General features: G+C 38.9%; 1 protein-coding gene across 1 annotated transcript in view; it reads left to right on the top strand.

The window, feature by feature from the left end:
* The first annotated feature begins 690 nt into the window (after positions 1-690).
* Positions 691-21,673, top strand: part of rnf13 (ring finger protein 13) — a 63,459-nt gene continuing 42,476 nt past the window's right edge. Inside the window, exons 1-3 of the mRNA XM_071202883.1 lie at positions 691-905; positions 3,950-4,200; positions 4,431-4,511. Of these exons, the coding sequence (XP_071058984.1) occupies positions 4,087-4,200; positions 4,431-4,511 (195 nt within the window). The 5' untranslated portion in view covers positions 691-905; positions 3,950-4,086. The remainder of the gene's footprint in view (positions 906-3,949; positions 4,201-4,430; positions 4,512-21,673) is intronic.

Below are 21,673 nucleotides of genomic sequence, written 5' to 3' on the forward strand. Positions count from 1 at the left end.
ATGATCAAAATCTGTAACTTTTGATGTTTTGAAGTCAATCAGGACACAAATAAAACTTAGATAAATCTTGCATAATTCTTTACTCAATCATTTTAAGCACAATGTATTTAAAATTAAACTTTGAAAGTTATGTTTTTAAATTTTTTAGGATGTATTTAAGGCAATTTTTTTAATAGTTCTCCAAAACTTTTTTAAATACTGTTTTATGCTGAAAATACATTTTGTTTCATGTTGGTATTTATTTCTATGTAGTGTACTGTTAATTGAAGGAAGACATCAAAGTCTCTCAATCTATATGATCTCAGTCTTATTGTTATCCAATACAAAATTATCCACCAAAGAGAAGGTGCATGTCATTAACTAAAGAGGGTGCTAGAGATTAAAAACTGACACTGACGATGTATTTTGAGGAGGGAGGGTGCCAAGGAAAGGAATACCTTTCTCTATTTGAAATACATTATGTCTTCAAATGTTCCATTCAGTTGCCAGGTCATCTCCTAATGTAATGATGTAGCTTTAATAAAGCTGTAAATACAAGCTGGCGGCTGCTGTTTCAGGCAGTTCACTGTAAAAGGCAGTAGTGGTTGTGTGCTGCCTGTCCCATGGTCCCATGGTGCTGTCACGTGGATATGTTTACGTCTGGAGTCACTTCCGGAATTGAATGATTGACAGATGGTTCGTCCAATCAGAACCTGATTATGAAGCGGTGGATGTGAAGCTAGCGGAGGAGATTAAACTGTTACGTTTATGTTCATATTTGTTGGCACGCCGTCCAAACGGGATGAAGTCCATCCAAAATCTTCGTTGTTGTGCATATGCCTTGACACGACTTACAGTAAAGGAGAGTGATGTCCCCACCAGCAGCTAAATTCCTGGACGAGATAAACCTCCAGGCAGAAATAAAGGTAAACACCCACGACAAGCCAGCTAGCTTCCTGTGTTAGCGCTATGCTAACATGGGTACAGGACGCTCTGTTTTTATAGCTAGATGCACGTCTTTAAGGCTGTCCACATCTTTATTAAGGTGTATAACAATACTATAAACAACTGTAGCTATCTGAAAATGACTGACACTAACGCTACAAATGATATTTATATAAAAGCAGTTTGAAGTGGACACCGTTACCAAACAGCAGTCACGGGAGATTTAGGGTTTGAACGTTTAACACAATTTTCTGAAGTCTGGTGATTGTTGTCAACTGTATGATCGTCATTAACTTTTTTATTCTTTAATCACTCTTGTTTGTAAATGCAGCTGTCGCACTTTTACCTTTTTATAGTGTTTTTCGCAATAAAATCGGACTTCTGTCACTTCATGTTTAGTCATCTGTGCACACCTGACATGTTGCTTTCACTTCCCCTTGGGTGTTGTGTTAAGAGGACCCTCTTTTGTCTAAGCCAGGTTTGGTGTAATGTCTCTGACTGTCGTGCATCAGAGTTTGTGCATCCCATAATAATGTGATTCATTGGAATTTAGTCACATATGTAAGCTACTGTTTAAGTTGACAATACATTTGAGTGACACCAAGCTGGTCATCTACGAAATCAACATCTGCCTTTCGCAAACATGTGTGTGACATGTTGTACACTATGACACGAATACATAGTGCAGTTAAACATAAGGGTTTGGGCTTTGGGGGTATGGTATACTGTTAGAAAAAGAAGAAAAGTGACATTTCAGTTTCAGCTCTCCTTGTTATATTTCATTTCAGTTAGCAGGCATGTGTTATGGTTATATTTAATTCCCATTTGATTTGCATCAAAATAATAAGTAGGCTACCTAAGTTGTTTGTAGTTTTATTCTGTCAAAAATGACAGAATAATCCTCAATAGTTTTTCTCAGATCTCAAGATCAGGAGTTACATTTTGGATATTGTGAATTTTGATGTTATCATTTTGCATTTCGTTTTTGGCACCTTCGATTGGAGAGGTGTTAACAAGAATAAGAAATGATATACTTTATTGGCACCCAATTGGCAAAATTGTTTTGCTGCAGCGGCATGTAAAACAAAGTATTGCACATGATTAGAAATAAAAAAGAGTAGAAAATAAGCAATTATACAATATAAATAAAAGTCGACTATGAAGGCTGGTTATGTCTTACTATTTTATTAATCCTATTGAACATATCAGGCTTTGCCGTGCTAATTATAGAGTATGGAGACCATCAGAAAGGACAGCAGCAGCATTAGTAAGATGGGAGGAGAGGAATGTGACATTTTGAAGCCTCACTCCCTTTTTACTCTGATGTGATTAAGACTTCAAATTGAACTTTTTAAAAGTGAATTATGTAGAGATAAAGCAGGTGGCATTATTTATCTAGAAATGATTGTTTTAGCAGATTTTTGGTTGAAAAATATATAGTACTACATTTTCACCCTAAAATGTGACTTTCCTTTAAAATTAATATAATTAATAGTTTTGCAATGGGTATTGTTAATTTCCGCCTGCTTATTACTAGAATACATGCAAACACTGGTTTAGTTAGAGGCAACAACATGTAAATCAGGATCTCTGCGGTAACCTTTGAAATGTGTATGAACATGTTATGACAAAATGAGGCATGTTTCCACATTTGACTTACAGCTATTTAGTGATGCTGAAACATGTTGTCTATAAATCAAATCAGGTTTTATTTATAGAGCACATTTAAAAATGATTTGTTGTCGAGCCAAAGTGCTGTACATGTAATAAAAACACTTTACTTCAATAACAACAAAAGACAATCATTTACAACAGCACATATAAAAACAAAACACAGGGAAATGTCAGGAGTCGTACTCAGCTCTGACTAGAGGGTCAGAGAGAAAGAAGAAGTGAGTCTTCAGTGAGGATTTAAAGAACCCTAGGGTCTGGGCCGACCTCACATGGAGGGGCAGACTCTTTCAGAGCCTGGGGCCAGCGACTGCTATAAAGGTGCTACTAAAGCTCTATCCTATTTATTCAAAGCACTACTGCTACAGTACAGTTGTGAGAGGCCACTTTATATAACCTTGACAAATGGTAACATTGCACACATGATGCAATAATTAGAAAAACTGCCATGTTTTCCTCAAATTGTACAAAACAAAACAGGTAATCCTCAAACCTTACTTCACTTTGCAGCTTGATCACACAGCTTAGTGGTTTAAAGTCTGGTGGTTGGTTTCTCCTGACCCAGTCACATGATGCCCTCCGCTGTGTGAACTCATACCCCTTATGCTGGGATGTCAGGCCTGAAGCTAACTTATGTACATGAACTTATTAATATACTTGGTTGCAAAGAGAAACTTAAGTTCAGTTGTGTGGAAGTAGGATTAAAACTAACTTCTTCTGGTGAAAATTCCTGTATTATCAAACCACAATGTCCATTTCTTCCAGTATCATGCAGCCCTAGCCTCTACTCTCCACTTGCTTCTTCCTGCTTTTACATCTTAAAATGTACTACAAAAAGAAACAGATGCTCCAGAATACCTGGTGTATATCCACACAGCCAGCTTTACAGCACTTCTCAGGTTGTCTGTATCATTTATCATATGAACTGTGAAAATAAAGAGTGGGAAGGGGCATTATTGACACAAAATGATTTTCAGCTGTCAAGAATATCAGCTCTGCTTTGTCAATGTTGTTGAAGATTTAATTCAGTATTGAAATATAGATGATCCATGGGCTCTGAAAGCTGAAATTCCAATAAATTCAACAACGCAGCAACCTCGAGAGACAGACACATGTGGAGTGGGATAATCGAAAAACCAGATGCAGGATTAGAATAGACTGAGGCTTGGACAGTGCACTGCTTCAACCACTGGCACCATTTAACATTTCAACATAGCATTAAACACCACTTTTGGCGTTAGGACAACTAAAAAAACAGCACTCCAGTATTACATTTAAATGTCTGTATTTGAATTAATCAATACTACTTCATCAGTGTATGCAAGTTAAGGCGTAACCTTGGTGTCTTTTCCAGGTGTAAGGACAACAGACGGCGGAAAGCGCTTCCACTGCAAGCCAGTGTGTGTGGTCATTTGTGTGTGTGTGTGTTTATGGTTGTGTATGTTTATGAGTGAGTGGCACAGCAGCTGGGGGTTGTAACGTGATGCCAAGATGCTGCTGTCTCTGGGAATGCTGATGCTGTCGGCCACGCAGATTTACACCATCTTCACTGTTCAGCTCTTCGCCTTCCTCAACCTGCTGCCCGTGGGGGCCGACATCGCTGCTGTGAGTGATTCTTAGTACATGTAGGACAATCTAAAGAAACATACAACAATAATATAACAATGGTATGCATTAGGAACACACCGCCTATCCTGATCAGCATTAACATGGTGCTTTAGGTATTTCACGTCTAGGTTTTGTGTCTTTAAGTCATTTAGTGAAGTTGACAATGCATCAACTTCCATGAAATACCTTGAATCATAGTAATCAAACCTCATCTGTTCATCTTTCAGTACTCATTTGACAACAAGACTGATAACTTTGATGACCTGCCTGCACGGTTTGGTTATCGGCTACCCAGCGATGGACTGAAGGTGAGTGCTGGAGGTGTTTGTCTGATCAAATAGTTCGATAGTTTGCTTTAAAGTGGACCTATCATGCTATATTTGAACAATATATTGTTGGGCCATACCTATATAAAACATGTCTGTGAAGTTTTTTTTTCAAAATACCAAACAGATCATGCATTTTAGTCATGCCTCATTTCGCTCTATTTGCTCTTTCCAGCCCTGTTTTTGCAAGGGCTGATTCTGTGACATAGCTTTAATGCAAATGAGCTGCAGCTGACCACGCCCCCCTGCAGGAGAGGGAGATCAGCTGCTGGAATCTCAGAAGAGGGGGAGGAAAAGAGAGGCTCCGTCCTCCGTGTTTTATTTTATAGAGTCGTTATTCATTTGTTTTAAATCTCAATAAATAACAAAGAAGACCTTTGACCGTCACTTTTCTAATTTTGTCCGGAAGATTTAAACTTTAACGGACATGTTGACCGGCGGAAAAAAATCTAACTGAAACTCTGCCGCACGGTTCCCTCGTCCCTTGGAAGAGGCGGAGAGGTGGGTGTTTGTCATCTGCTGGTGGACTACCGGAGAGAATTACAGCAGGAGCAAACGCTTGCCTCGGGGAGGGAGAAAAAGAGCCAGCGCGTCCACAGCGGAGAATAAACAGAAGGGCAACCATGGCAACCATGCTCGGGAAGTCTTCTTCGCTGCTTTTGTGGCAGGACTAAAGCGCCACTTACAGGCCTGGCATATGTACTACAGCGTCTCCAGCGCTTTCGATCGGTCTCGTGTGAACAATACTATTCCGGGCTGACGTCAGCTCGGATGGAATCTGTATCCGCTTGTTGTAGCCCCGTTTTTAAAAGATTTGGGTATGGAGGAAAAGAGAGAGGGTTGTATTTTCTGACACTTGGTGAGTTCCCTGGAACACCGGGGGAAACATATTCATGTATAAAAGACGTACAAAAGTGCATTTTTCATGATAGGTCACCTTTAAGGCTTAACGGCAAGTCCAAGGTTTATATAATCACTGATTTCATTTTTTCAGTTATTTTCCCACTGAATTACAACTAAAGCACGATAACATTAAACAGAAAGATGGTCCGGACTTTCTATCTGTCTTGAAAAGATTATACATGTACCAGGAAGTGAACAAAAAAAGCCTAACTTTTATTATGATTAAAGCAAACAAATGTAAATGCACAATATAAATGCAAACATGTGTTTTAAAGATTTTTGTAATTAATGTTTATCTTCAATTTACAATATGTATTGCTGCCTCCAGCATCACTTCAAATTGAAGATCACACACTGTAGGACTACGGCAACAAATATTCAAATGACTGGTGTAAGGGCCTAAATTAAGCTCTAGGTTTAATAATGTTATATGAAACTGCTCCCAAACATTACTTCTCTGCGTTGAGCATTGTAATACATGTGTGTTGTTGTGAGTTCTCTGTTTGCGAACCCCCCCACCCAGCAACCCGTTGCACATTGCTGGATCCACAAAGCTTACAAACACTAGCGATGATTCATGTCTGCCATCTAAGCCGGTCATTGTGAAGTTTCCCACTGTCCCACAAGAGCCCAGTGGTTGTTGTTCAAACACTTGTTAGGGCACAGAAGCAAACTGATGGCAAAACACTGAACGTAGCGTATGTCTGCACACTCTTATTCATTTACTGCCCCTTATCTGAACTTAAGGAGGATACTATGTTTAGCGTTATTAATCCATTATAGCTTTCCCACAGCATAACTTTGGCATCGTGACACGAGTTGTGATCCCATGGTATATTTTAGGAATCAAGGCTCTGGTTGAAATTATTGGTGACTTCAGTCTGACAATAAAGAGTTGGAAGATGCTACAGGTGGATACGAGTGTTCTTATTTTCTATTTAGAAAAATAGTCTGATAGTATAATGTATTATAGTTTGATATAACCAATATTTAATAAGGGATCATGGCTAGTTTACACGTCAACAGTTAGTTGAGGTTTGAAGAATGAACAAACTCATTTATTAATTTAGCATCATTAAAGCTAGACAAACCAGAAATATAAATTGTGTCACATCCCTACTGTAGGGTGTTGACACCACACCCTAGTTTTAGTGCAGTGTCACCAGGCAAACAGCAGGGATTATGGCATACGGTCATATTGCTCTATGTGTTTGAGCATATTATGTAATATTTTGTGTTATAAAATCTGAGAAACCACTTGGTCTCCAGGTCATCCGCTCCATGTCCTAAATCCTAATCTGATCACTGCAGTTTATTTTTCACCTCTGCTGTCTAGCCGGGGCAGAGAGGCTGTGTGTCATGCAGACATGGTGCCCTATTCCCCGGAGGCTAAACTCAATCCTTCCATTTTAAAGTTCCCTTCCTCTGTCCTGCCCATGTCTGTGTCTCTCAGGGCAGTGAGTTGTCTTCAGATGTTATTTACAGCTGCACTCAGCAAAATTGTAATGTGAGAACACACATTATCTCAGGTAAAGAAGGAGTAGAGAATAATTCTCCATCTTCTTCTGGACTAGCTGAAGACTTGCTGTGTTTGTCAAACAGTATTGACACTTTCTGGGCACTGTTTCAACAGATTCATAAAAAAACTCCACCTTCTCATCATGCATACCCTGCAGATATGTCTAGATAGTTTGCTGTGCACTTACTCTTTGTCTTATGCCATTTAGATCTCTCTCTTCTCCCAGCCACAGCCTCCTTTTTAATTTACTGGCACTATTTGCATCAGCTGCTGTGTGAGTTGTATTAAATGACAGGAACACATATTTAATGTATTTCTTCTCTACCAACCATTTGTACAATAAGCTCCTAAATGCATAATGCAACAAGGAAAGAGGAACAACCTTTTAAAAATGATATTTACATAGCATGCAGACTACAGGATGTAAGTACATCTGGCAATTTCTCCAACTCAGTAATTTGTCAATACTTAATGTATGTATGCTGTTTACTCGCACTGTACAGTGAACACATTTGGCATTCTCTTTTATTATAATGGGTTAAACTCCCTTCAGAGGCACTATCCTTGCAGTATTGCAGCAGTATAATGCCCGGAGAAACATCTGGCATCACAAGCCTGTTAGTGTTTACCCTTGAAGGATTTCCCACAGGGAGCGTGGCTTCATACAGAGCCCTCCCTGTTTCCATTTAGAAAACAGTGGCTGTTTACAGTTGCCTCGGGTCTTAGAGCCAGGCCCCTACCAGTCTGTGTACAGTCTCAGTGTGAAACAGATCAGCAGTGCTTGAATATCTGAAGTGAATGTAGTGTAGTAGTTTAATTTTAGCGATCAATTTGGCTTTAAATGTAGCATGAAAAACGTTGAAACTCTACACTCTTTTAGTTTTGACACGGTATGCCCCTGTCAATATCTAAATGAATACTGCTGACTAATGTTAATTTTTGATGAATAAGGTAACGTCAAACAGTGGACTTAAAATCACTGATTACAAATCTAGACTTTAATCTTAAAAAGTGAATGAACAGCAGGGAGAATCAATCCTCGTCTTTGTTCACAAAGTTGTTGTTCCCTTCCAAAATTCTGATACAACACACTTGTAATCTGTATACGGGAATTGAAATTTATGAAAAAAGGAAGTGTTTTTAAAGCATGAAAGTTCGCAATGTTCTGCTTCTGCCATAACATGCAGTATTTCCATCTGAAATGAAGTGACGTAGAATTTACTTTTTCTTTTGGTAAAAAGACATTTTGCAGAGATACATCTTACAGAACACAATACTATTTTGCACACTGTGCAAGTGACTGTTATTTTTGTATATATTGACTGCTGTACCTTTTATTTTTATTTTGTATTCCTCTTAATGTGGTAATTTATATATACAGTATGTGTCTATGTTTTTATGTTTATTTAGGATCCCCATTAGCTTTTGCTCTTGACAAAAGCTACTCTTCCTTGGGTCAGTCACTTAAAACAATACAGCAATAATACAACAATACAACAACATTCTCTGCGGTCCTGCCTGGGTCTCGTCATGCTGCTTCCCTGATGGCTTCCACAGGATTGTTGACATCTCCGTGGATTCATCTTATTATTATAGACACATGCATTTCCTAACATTCGGTCTATATGCTGTAAAATGTAGTATCTCTTCGATTTACACACGGCATCTATTGCACGTCTGTCCGTCCTGGGAGAGGGATCCCTCCTCTTTTGCTCTCCCTGAGGTGTCTCCCATTTTCCCCTTTAAACTGTGGGTTTTCTCCGGAAGTTTTTCCTTGTACGATGTGAGGGCCTAAGGTCAGAGGGTGTCGTATTCTCATACTGATATTCTGCACAAATTGTGCTGTTGTATTTCCTGTACTGTAAGGTAATATTATATGTACAGCACTTTGGCTCGACCAAAAATCGTTTTAAAAATGTGCTATATAAATAAAACCTGATTTGATTTGAACATTCAAGACGTAAGTCCTGACATCATTAACAACATTAACAACATCATCAACAATCTCATCCACTTTCAATATCAATCTCAGCCAAGGATGAGTGCACAAGACACCCACCAGTAGAAAGCAGGAGATATAATTCAATTAGGGTTCACAGTTCACAAGGGTACATGGTCATTAGTAGATGGCCCTTCAATCTCTTCTTGAAATAGGCTCTGGACTCTATTTCAGCAAGGTAGTTTGGCAATGAGTTCCATTCCATTATAGCTCTATAAGTCACAGAAGATTTCAGAAGATTTATCCTGGGTTTAGGTGCCAGTAGATGGCCTGATGTACCTTGTCTAGTCTTATGGTCATGCTCGTCTCTTGTGTAAACTATTTGATCATAAAAATATAGTGTTTTTTTACACGAGATTACAGACGTTTCTCAACCGGAAGCCATGATATATTTCTATGCATAAATCCAATATGAGTGCGCTTCGAACAGTGGAGAGCTAGTCTGGCAGCCTTGTTTTTAGCTATTTATAATTTCTGTGTAATTTCTGTGTTTTTGCTGCTGATGACCATATGACCGGACAGTACTCAAGATGTGACAAAACCAGAGACTGGATGACTTGTTTCAAAGTGGTTGGTGTTACATACATTTTCTCTTCACAGCTATGCTCCTTCCCATTTTAGTTACGATACTGTCAATTTGCTTTGTCCACTTTAAACCAGAATCAAGAACAATGCCAAGCAACTTAGTGTCGTTTACCTGTTCCACTGGCTGACCAGCCAGTGTCAGGCTTAATTGAGGATTGCTGTTTAACATATGTCTGGATCCGAACACCATTGCTTTGGTTTTTGCAATGTTGAGTACCAGTTAGTTATTGTTGACCCAGTCTGCTATGCCTTTAATCTCTATTTTAAGTAGATTGTTTAACTCACTGCATGTTGATGCTGTACTGTACATTGTAGAATCATCAGCATACATTATTACACTGGACTTATTTAATACGTAAGGAAGGTCATTTGTGAATATTGAATATAACAAATGCCCAAGCGAACTCCCCTGTGGGACCCCACACTGCGACACCTTACTTTCAGAAAAGCTCCCATTGAAAAAGACTTGCTGCCTTGTCCTAGTTAGGTAGCTCTCCATCCAACACATAGCAACAGAACCAAAGCCATAGCATTTGAGTTTGTTCAGTAGCAGACTGGGATCGATTACATCGAAAGCTGCGCTAAAGTCTAACATGACAGCTCCTACAAGCCTCCTATCATCCATGCTCTTTAACCAGTCGTTGGTCATTTGTACAAGTGCTGTACTTGTAGAGTGACCATCTCTATCTATAGGTATGTTGGTAGTTTGTTGTCAGATTGTTACTTGAAAAGTAGTATTGAATTTGGGTGTATACTATTTTTTTCTATTAATTTACTTAACACTGGGAGGAGACTTATAGGTCGACTATTGGAACCAGCAAAGGTTTTTCTTTTGTCCTTGGGTAATGGGATAACCTTGGCTTCCTTCCAGATCTCGGGCACATGCCTTGCTCTAAACCTTCATTAAAAATGTGACTCAATGGCTTGGATATGTATTTGGCCGTCATTTTGAGCAGTTTACCATCCAAGTTGTCAATCCCAGGAGATTTATCATCGGACAGCTGTAAAAGCATATTTTCAACATATTCTTCTGTAACATTGTGGAATTCAAACATGCACTGCTTTTCCCTCATGATACGATCTTTAATGATGTGCTGTGACACTGTGTCCTCAACTGCACCCATGGCATTCCTCAGCTTGTCTACTTTATTTTTAAAATAATCATTAAAATGATTTGCAATATCTGCTGGCTTGGTAATGAATTTACCCTCGGTTTCTATAAAGGAAGGATGCATGTGTGATTTCCTCCCCATTATGTTATTCAATATTTTCCATAATTTCTTTCCATCATTCTTAGAATCACTGATTTTCTGCATGTAGTATTCCCTCATTCTACATGTATTCAATTTGGTTACCGCGTTTCTTAGTTTACAGTAATGTTGAACCTGTTCTGTCTGCAGTTTTTTTAGCATCATCTCGTTGGACCATTAAACTTCTCATCTCGTCATTCAACCAAGGTGCACACTTTGACCGGGCAGACCATTTTCTCATTGGAACATGCTGATCGGCAATCCCCATGAAAGACTTCATAAATACACCCAGTGCTTTTTCTGGGTTTTCCTCATGGCAAACATTAAACCATTGCACATTCTTTACCTCCTCTACAAATTGTTCATGATTAAACCCCTTATAAGACCTTCTATCTTTTATCTTGGAACCATATTTGGTCTTGCGTACTATAGCAACTAGGTTATGATCACTAAAGCCAACTGTGAGTGACAACACTTTAGTGCAGTGCTCTGGCCTGTTAGTATAGATGTGGTCAATGCAGGTCGTTGTAATAGCCCCATGTTTATTTGTAGCAATTCTGTGTTTCTATGTTTGATTTTGTTGGTATTTCTGTATACCTACATTTACACCTACAATTTGTCTGTAGCTCACACACAGAAGATTGACAATAAAGTTGACTTTGATTTTTGACAAAGGGTTAATGCGATGGAAAATGGAGGATTTGAATCGAATCAGCTTTAAATTGTGAGTAATGGCAGAGGAAAAACTTGGATTTAGCAGCCTACATTTCTATTTAAGTATGACCCTCTCCGAAAGATATATCCCTGTTTAAAAAATAGCCGTTTTCCCTTTTTGCAGAAAGTTCGCGGCATACCGCTCAGCTTTTTTTTCCCATGTGCCCAATTTCACTTCCACAAATACAGACTGATTGAAGTCTGAATAAAATGCTTAGGACTTTGGAAAGTCCTAGTGGTTTTGAGGATGCGGCAGCAACACTGGTTAAGTAACTGAAAACACACTCACCCTTTAAAATGTATTAAACAATATAATGAAGTAGGAGAATTTCTATTCTTGTCCCAATAAAGTCTTAAATGTGTCTATGTGCTTAGACTCTTTAACACTACAACCACGTAAAACTGCCTCCAAAATATTTCTGGGCAGCTGACTTATTTTGTTACTTTAGAGGCAGCAAAATCAACTTCCTCGTTAGGAAAAGCCAACATTTACTCCAACCTCAGTCATTTCCTCAAGTTAAAATCTAGATGCATTTGATTGAAGCTGTGGGCGTCCAATAAGGGGGCGGGAAACTCTCAACCTATGTCATATCTTTCCCTGAGTATTGCAGGTCGAGCAAATATAGAAACGTTGTAGATTAGGGAGGATGTTTTTGCTTGTCTTTTTGTGTGTTTCCTCTGGTTGCTTTAGTTCATCCAGAATTCAAAGACATGCAGGTTAGGTGAACTAAGGGCTGTACATTTCCGAAAGTGTGATTTTTAGTTATTTGCTGTCTATCCATTACACCCAGTGTAATCAAATTGACTGACTAGCTTTTCTTATCTTTTAACTGCAGTAATGGGTCACACATTTACCTAGCTTCAGTGGCCTCCCCTGACCCAAGTGTGAGAATATAAGCTTTGTATAACAAAGTATTCCCTGAATGAATCCAAATTAAAATCCACTACTGGGTGGCTTAAGGTGTAATGTCAATCCCTGCTCATGCCTTGTGTTTATATAATAAACCAGTATAGCCCGTTGTCTGAATAAACATGCTCACATCTGCTATGTCAACATGTTAGAAGGGAAATGTTCACTGTAAGGGGAAGTTGGCTTTTCCTCTGTCTCTTCAGTGGTTTGTCATGGAGATGAAGCACTATTGTGGTTTCTTATTGCACCTGCATGAGTGATTTTTCTTGTGCTTGACTCCGGTAAATTTATGTCAATGAGCTAGTCATTGATATTTTATTCAGATAAACCCTGTCAGTGTCCAGATTACTCAATGTACGTAACCAGCCATATACTTTCATTGTGTACATTACTCAATGTACGTAACCAGCCATATACTTTCATTGTGTCTAAACAACTCCTTCACTCCGTCGTTCTGTTGAAGAAGTTTCAGGCATTTATTTTTCACCTTCCACTACATTTTCTTAGCCAGTCTAGAATGTTACCCAGATGAAACTTCACATCTTTTAACATTCCTGTCCTGGGTTAAGTGCAGTAATGGTTTAAGGTGGTCAAAGGTCAAGGCCACACGATGCTGGTAATCGTAAATATTGTGATGTAGACTAGTAATGTTATGTTGAATAATGCTGGCTACCAAATTATGGACTGAAATCTAAACAGGCTGTCTTCCAAATCACTTTGTTTTTGCTGTTAGTACATACTGCAGCTGCACTCTCAAATGGTGTACTGTTGCATTATTGGGGTGCACTACTTTGTCCTAAAATGTTGCCTTGAACTTTGACGCTTTTGATCGTATCTGCTGCGCTAAAAACACTGTGGGTCAGAATAAAAACAATACTATTTGGAATACTATGTTTTGGGAAATACTTAATAAACGTATATGATAGCACATGTAATGGAACGCAGTGAAAATGTGCAGCATCACCTGCTTCCTGTTTAGCTCATTCATAATTTAGGGGGATTTGAAGTGGTTCAGGAAGGTTAAAGTCTGGAATCTGAACATTGATGATTCTGTGTGTTTGTGTGTGTGGACTCAAACCAGCTTTAATCTCCCAGGAAGCCCCAGTCAGGCAAGAACCAGTTATGAATGACTCCGAGCAAATATGCAAACAAGCCCTACAGTGGGATGGTTAGTGGTTGGATTAAGTGTGATCACTGTGCATTATTTTTGGAATAGTCCACCAGAGAAATCCCCCTCAGATTTAATTCTGCAACAACAGAAATCACTCTGAGTTTGTGGCACTTACTCACTGCATTGTGGAACAGGAAGAAATTAAAGGATTTATGCTGCTTGACCCTTGATCGTAGTTTATTTCTTATTGTCTTTATTATGTGTATTGGTATAGGGAGAATGTGATTTACGGTACGTCCACACAGCAGCTTTGAGAAAATCTTGGAGCTGGGCGTGTCTGAAAGCTTGGGGATTTTTTGCGACCAACAACCAATCACATGAATCTCCCGCCCCCGACAAACAAAGCAAAAAACCCTGCGGATTTTATGCGAGCAATATATATATATATTAGGGCTGTCAAGTTAACGCGTTAACGCAAAAAAAAATTAACGCCACTAATTATTTTAACGAGATTAACGCATGTGTATTTTTTTTCCTCGGCAGCCCCGTAGTTTCAGAGCGCATCGAGTTTAACATACCATCTACAAGCTGATGCTGACAGCCCCGCTCCTGCTGCCCGCTTGCAGCATACCACACTTCCACGCTCACCGGCAGGCACCGACTGGCTATTGGGAGGATGAGAGAGATTATTGTATGAGAGAGGTTCCAGGTTGAATTGAGGCGAATATTTGCAATGTTCAGAGGTTGTTGTGTTTAATATTCATGAGAATATTTGTCATTGTTCAAATGATAATAAACATTAGCATAAAGCATATTTGTCCACTCATATGTTGATCAGAGTATTACAAACTTGAAAAATATTCCACTAAGGTACATTTAGAACAGATCAAAAATGTGTGATTAATTTGCGATTAATCGCGATTAACTATGGACAATCATGCGATTAATCGCAATTAAATATTTTAATCGACTGACAGCCCTAATATATATATAAACTCCCCAAACAGGCGAAAACCTACCAGTTTCACTCACTGTCTCTGCCACGTCCCTCCATGCCTGGTTCCTCCGGTTTGTATCCCGGTAAATAGTCTGGTCGTAAAGAACCGGGTGATTTGCTACCGTAATTTCTCGTTTGGAATATGAGGAAATTAACTGCGGTCTGGCTCTCCCAGCATACACGTGGTTTGATTGGCTAGCGCTTGTACTGTCAGATTTGCATAAACGGGATTTGATTGGCTGACGCTTCCAGCTCAGCTTCAAAAGTTGAACATTGCTCAACTTTTGAATCCTGGAAATCCGGGAAATCTTCGCTTCGCTCCCCCACAATGCAGTTCGGCGAAAAGCGAGGCAAAGTGACGTCATCCCCATTCACAGTCAATGGGCAGAGAAGCGTTGGAAGATTTGTATAAAGCTGCTGTGTGGACGTACCGTAACGGCCCGTCTACACTACAGGCATAAAAAAATGTTGATGCTGGGCGTGTCTGAAGCTTGGCGATTTTTTGCGAGCAAAGCAATAGCAATGTTAAAACGAAGTAAACTGGATATAAAATCCCCGAACAGGCGAAAACCTACCAGTTTCACCCACTGTCTCTGCCACCTCCCTCCATGCCTGGTTCCTCCGGTTTGTATCCCGTTAATAGTTCTGGTCGTAAAGAACCGGGTGATTTGCTACCGTAATATCTCGTTTGGAATATGAGGAAATGTCAAAAAATGTCAAAGTCAATGGGCAGAGAAGCGTTGGAAGCGTTGGAAGATTTGTTTAAAGCTGCTGTGTGGACGTACCGTTAGCAATTCATGGCTTCAAGTGTCCTTACACACTGTAAAATGATTCCACACACATGTACAGATTTTGTATTTAGGAAAATATTTTGGTTGTGTAAGATTTCTGGTATCTGAAGAGGAATGAGATTAGTCAGTGTATCCTTAGCTATAATTCCTGTTGACAGTCTTTTTAATAAGGGAGCATGGCTACCTTAAAACAATTAATTCACCCTAATATTATAAGATTTGTACCTAAATATTACGTTTCTTCCTTCTCGCCTCAGTCTTGCTCCTTCTCTGTGACGCTTGTTACTAATTATAGTGCAAATGGGGTGCCAGTACTTTTCAACATCACATGTTTGATGAATAGTTTATCCTCATGTTTGGTTTTTCCAAACTTTGAGAATTGAAATTGTGTTTGATATCATAACAACACAAGCTTTTTCAGGGAGCTTGTTTATCATTTGGATTTTATATACAGGGTTCGTACGGTCATTGAAAACCTGGAAAAGTCATGGAAATTGAAAATGCAAATTCCAGGCCCTGGAAAAGTTATGGAAAACAATATTTTTCCCAAAGTTTTGGAAAAGTCATGGAAATGTAACTAAAGTTGCGTCAAATATAATTTACATTTAATCTAATCGCTGAAATAATCTGCGGTCGCGAGCTGTTATAGCTGTCGTGTTATTTTTTATTATAAAACGGACAAGTCAAATCAAGCAATCTGATTGGTTCTTAGCCGTGATATACTGAGCGTATACCACGGGTAGAATTGTAAATTACTTTTCACAACAAGTCAGTATCCCTCCGCGTCTGCGAAAAACAGTATACCGTTGGGCTGAAAGTTTGCTTTTCAGACTGGAACAAGAAAGCAGCGGAGAAGTAACGGGGCAGAAACCCTCCTTTTTACACAGCGGTCCAGACATAGACATCAAACGGCAAAACATATTCAGTGTGCAGTTCCTTTGGCATTAGGGCAGGGATATCTAGATACTTTCCAAGGTTTGAGATAATGAATTGTGCTACTTTTAAAGCAAGCAACGATGTTTTCAAATCTGTAATCAAAGAGGTCCGCAAAAACACTATCGACCAATCAGATTGCTTGATTTGACTTGTCAGTTTTATAAATATATTTAAATTTCTTCCGTTACGATATAAACTTACAAAGCATAAGATGGAAACATTTAAGCAATAGCTCACGACAGGCCGTGGTATATGCTCATTATATCACAGCTAAGGGGCGTGGTTCGGCTCCAAGTCGAGCAATATTCTCGCCACGCCAAGCAACAGCCGAGAACAACCTCAGCCTATACAAGTAACCACGTAAGCCATTCTACTGATGCTGGACAGTTTTTCAATGGCTGCACAATAAACGGCAACATACAAATGAATGTAAATAAATAGCCAAATAATGGATCAACGCTCTCTGTCTAATATGTTCGCTAGCTGTTAGTGTTGTTGCATAGCAACCACCTCGCACTATGTTTCGTGCAGAAGGCAACGGAGGGACTATTTTATTTTGAACATCATTATTTACTAATAAAAACTATTTAAATTAGAGTGTGTATTTTTCTTTCATATTGCCACACTTGGTAACCGTTTTATAAAAGCAATAGCTCACTTCAGGCCGTGATATATGCTCATTATATCACAGCTAAGGGGTATATAATAATGAGCATATACCACGGCCTGTCGTGAGCTATTGCTTAAATATATGAAGCGCGAGCTGTGTGCTCCATGGGCGGTTCTAGAAGGGGCCAGTGCCCCCCTAACAATGAAAAGTTTTTTTTTTTTTTTTAAATGTATATTTTCTGGTACTCGGTTTGCCAAAAACCGCAGGATTTTTTGCTGTAATGTGAGATTGTGCAGACACCCTTATGTAAAGTAGAGATGTAACTGTTCATTGCCTTTATTTTTATATAAATATGGTGTGAGTGCAAACATTGCACTATAACTTAAGCTGAAGCTAACAGTAATAACTATAAGATCTATCTGAAATAAATAAGTGTACTGAAACAAATACCAATAACTGTATTGCATTGTTTTATTATGCACAATTACTTCCTACCAGAGGTGGGAGTAAGTCCTACATGTGCAAGTCATGAGCAAGTCTCAAGTCTTGACCTACAAGTATCAAGCAAGTCCCAAGTCACTGTGATGAGAATCAAGCAAGTCAAGTCAAGTCATTGCTCAGGTCAAGCAAGTCAAGTCAAGTCATACAAAATTCTGATGAATAAGCCCAGTTTCCGCATTTAAATCAGTTAAAAGACAGTGGTTATGAAAATGGATTTAACCCACACTATGATCTTCATTACATACACAGTTAATCATTTGAAATCTAATTTAGACCGATGACAATCATATTAGATTCATAGTAACCCTAGAACTGCAGACAATATAACTAGGACTCAATCAAAAAGTCTGTTCAAAAAGGCAGAATTCCAGGTAAGAAAATCATATATGGCATTTGCCATTACACATATTTAATTTAAATTTCTGTTAACACTAGAACCGCCAACAGCGTCAGCACCTACATAGATACCATTTTCAAATCATTTAATTTGTTCCTCTTCATAATTTCCTTATAAACTAAGTAGGACGATATTTAAAACTCACTTAATTGGGTTAATTTAGAAATTGCTTCAGTTTATCATCATAATAATAATAATGCATTTTATTTATATAGCGCTTTTCACAACTCAAAGACGCTTTACAGTATGAGGGAGGGTAGACAAACAAGGAAAGGCAAACAAGTAAGTATATTAAAATAAATAAAAAGGCAGTCAAGAGGAAGTTGATTGAGAGGGGGGGGGGGCTTATGGGTAGACAGAGTTGAAAAGATGTGTTTTGAGGCGGGACTGAAAGACTGTGAGGGACTCAGAGTCACGAAGATCTTGGGGGAGGGAATTCCAGAGCCTAGGAGCTGCCACTGAGAAGGCTCTGTCCCCAAAGCTGCAGAGTGTGGATGATCATAACAGATCAACAAGTTCAGATTCATTTCACAATAAATCAAGGAATGATGCACTTCTACATACAAAAACAACATAATTAAAACATTTAAACAAACTACTAAAAGTAGATGAACTACATTATTCAAAAGTTTACAGTAACTTCTGATAACAACACAGGGGAAATAAACGAGGCATCTCTTTTCCTCTCTCTCCCTCTCCTGACAGCCCGTCACTATCAGGGTTAGTAAAAATGAATCCCTTGGAGGTTCTAGTGTTCATTTACCGTTGTCTTCTCTTTGCAATGCTTAATCGATTTGAAACCAAGTCTAACGTAGCTTAAACTTAACGTTAGCATTCTAGCTAACACAACACATGCACGCACCTTTCTCTGTGGTTTTTTTTGTAGTGACGAATGAAGTTGGATGTTGTGGTGGTCGTGTCACTGATCTTTATGCTGCAGACCCTGCATACCGCTGTTCTCTTCTTATTACCGTCATCGACAACATAATCCTTGAATCCAAACTTCACTATTTTTGGAGTAAAGCTAGCCGCTGCCATGTTAACTGAGACTCCTGCCTTCTAGTGGGTTGCCAGGTTTCATTTCAAACCTTTATTTATACAGATAAATCCCATTGAGATCATTGATCTCTTTTTCAAGGGAGACCTGCTCAAGTAGTTCCACCATGAAACATAAAAACATAAATAGAACAACAAAAGGACATCATACAGCATCATTTACATAATTATCCACATAAACAGGTACCAATAGCTTCCGATTGACTAGCATCCAACCGAGCTTTAAAAACATTTAGTGGCACCAGATTGTTCAGTTTCCATTTAATTTGCAGACTATTCCAAGACAGAGGAGCTGCACATCTAAAAGCTGTCTTCCCTAAGACAGTCCTAGCAGTTGGCACATTTAATAAAACCACAGCATTCGATCTCAGGCAGTAGCCACTTACAATTTTCCGTGAGATCAGGGAGCAGATATAAGATGGAAGTTTCCCTAACATGGCTTTGTATATAAAAATGTACCAGTGACTGAGCCTCCGTACAGTTAGCGAAGGCAAACCAGCCCTTGCATACAGGGTACAGTGATGGGTTAATGCTTTACAGTTTGTCACAAATCTCAGTGCACTGTGATACGCAGCATCTAACTTGACCAGGCAATTGGCAGGTGCATTCATATACATCAAATCACCATAGTCCAGCACAGGTAAAAAGGTCACAGTGACTAGCCTTTTCCTAGCCTCAAGCGAGAAACAGGACTTGTTCCTGTTGAAGAAACCTAGCCTAACCCTCAGCTTTTTAAGCAGGTTATTGACATGAAATTTAAAAGTGAGACAATCATCAAGCCAGATACCAAGGTATTTGTAACAGGTAACCACTTCAAGTTTTATTCCTTGCGTAGTTACAATATCTAAAACAGGCTCTGGTGTCTTTTTAGCTTTAGAAAAGAGCATTACCTTAGTTTTCTCAACATTTAAAAGAAGCTTTAGTTCAGAGAGCTGAGTCTGAATAATGTTAAAAACAGCCTGTAATTTAACACCAGCCTCCTTAATGGAGGGACCTGCCCAGTACATCACGGTATCATCCGCATAAAAATGTAAAGTAGCTTCATCCACATTTTTACCTAAACTGTTGATGTAGATGGAGAATAAAAGTGGACCGCATGGCGCTATAATCACGTTTTTCGAAAAAACTAAACGTAATATCTCACTACAAAAACAAACGCCAATATTTAATTTTAAACAGTCAAGTCCTTTCAAGTCATCTATCTCAAGCTTAAGTCAAGTCATGAATACCTAGTCAAAGTCAAGTCAAGTCTTTTATCAATGTTAGTCAAGCAAGTCAAAAAATATGCGAGTCAAGTCATGTGACTCGAGTCTCCACCTCTGCTTCATACTGTCTAGTTCTCTTTTTCGTCCTGCATTTATTGTGCCCCCCTCAGAAAATAACTGGCCCCCCCAGTCAAATTGGTCTAGAACCACCACCGGTGTGCTCGAGTCTTCCTGCCTGTCAGTTGAACTCTGCTGCTCCGGGATGAGGGTCAGCTACATTATCTACGGTGCGTTCGTTAACTGTGCGTAGTCACTGTGGCACAGACTGCACCGCTGGTGAACAGCTGTTAGAACGGGGTGTTCAGAGCAGAGCGGCAGAGCGTGATGTGAACTGAAACGTTTTTCTGTCGCAATATCATTTAAGGAATCGTTGAGCTAGCTATCTAGCATACATTGTCACTATCTGCTAACGTTAGCTTTAGCCTTCGTGTTCTAATAGTTTTTTTCATAGGCTATAAATAGAGGTGGTATAAGTATAGATCTTGTACTTGATTAAAAGTAGAAGTACTCAGATCTTATACTTTAGTAGAAGTAGGCTACTCAGATCTTGTACTTAATAAAAGTAGAAGTACTCAGATCTTGTACTTAATAAAAGTAGAAGTACTCAGATCTTGTACTTGAGTAAAAGTAGAAGTACTCAGATCTTGTACTTGATTAAAAGTAGAAGTACCAGAGTGTAGGAATACTCTGTTTCAGTAAAAGTCCTGCATTCAAAATGTTCCTCAAGTGAAAGTAGAAAAGTATTCTCATCAAAATATAGTGAAAGTAGCGACAGTAAAAGTAGTCATTGTGCAGATTGGTCCATTTCAGAATAATATATATGATATGTTTTATAATGATTGATCATGAAAGTGTTCTCAAAGCTGGTAAAGGTGCAGCTAGTTTGAATGACTTTGTATACTGCAGGGTATCTTGTGGATTTACTCCAGGTGGAACTAAAGTCTGATTTAACACTTGATTATATTTCACATCATTCATCCAGATCTGTGAAGTAACTAAAGGTATTAAATACATGTAGTGGAGTAGAAGTACACCATGTACCTCTGAACTGTAGTGGAGTCGAAGTACACCATGTACCTCTGAACTGTAGTGAGTAGAAGTACACCATGTACCTCTGAACTGTAGTGGAGTCGAAGTACACCATGTACCTTCAGGTTCAGGTTATTTATTTGTACCAGTAGGTAGATTCTGTTTGCAGAGAAAAAGACAAGGGTTCCATCCTGACACTAAAAACAAATACAAACAACAGACACATCTCTAATAAAGGACTAATAAAAGTACAAGTATACCCTGCTCAACCAAATCTCAAAATATTTAAAAAACATTTTAAGAAGGAAAACACTAGTACAAACATGGACATTCAAAATTCACAATTAAATAAATAAATAAAAATAGGCATCTGTGTGACGCTCCTTAATTTGTGCAATAGCTGCTGGGATAAAACTGTTTTTATACCGCTTCGTTCTACTCCTTGGGACAAGTAACCTCCGGCCCGAAGGAAGAAGCTTGAATTCTGAGTGCAAAGGGTGGGAGTCATCGTCTAATATGGAGCTGGATAACCGCTGTAACTGCCTGAGGTACAGGGTCTCCAGGTTTAGCT

Source organism: Pseudochaenichthys georgianus, chromosome 4 (assembly GCF_902827115.2).
Source record: "Pseudochaenichthys georgianus chromosome 4, fPseGeo1.2, whole genome shotgun sequence".
In the NCBI taxonomy this organism is placed as follows: Eukaryota; Metazoa; Chordata; class Actinopteri; order Perciformes; family Channichthyidae; genus Pseudochaenichthys; species Pseudochaenichthys georgianus.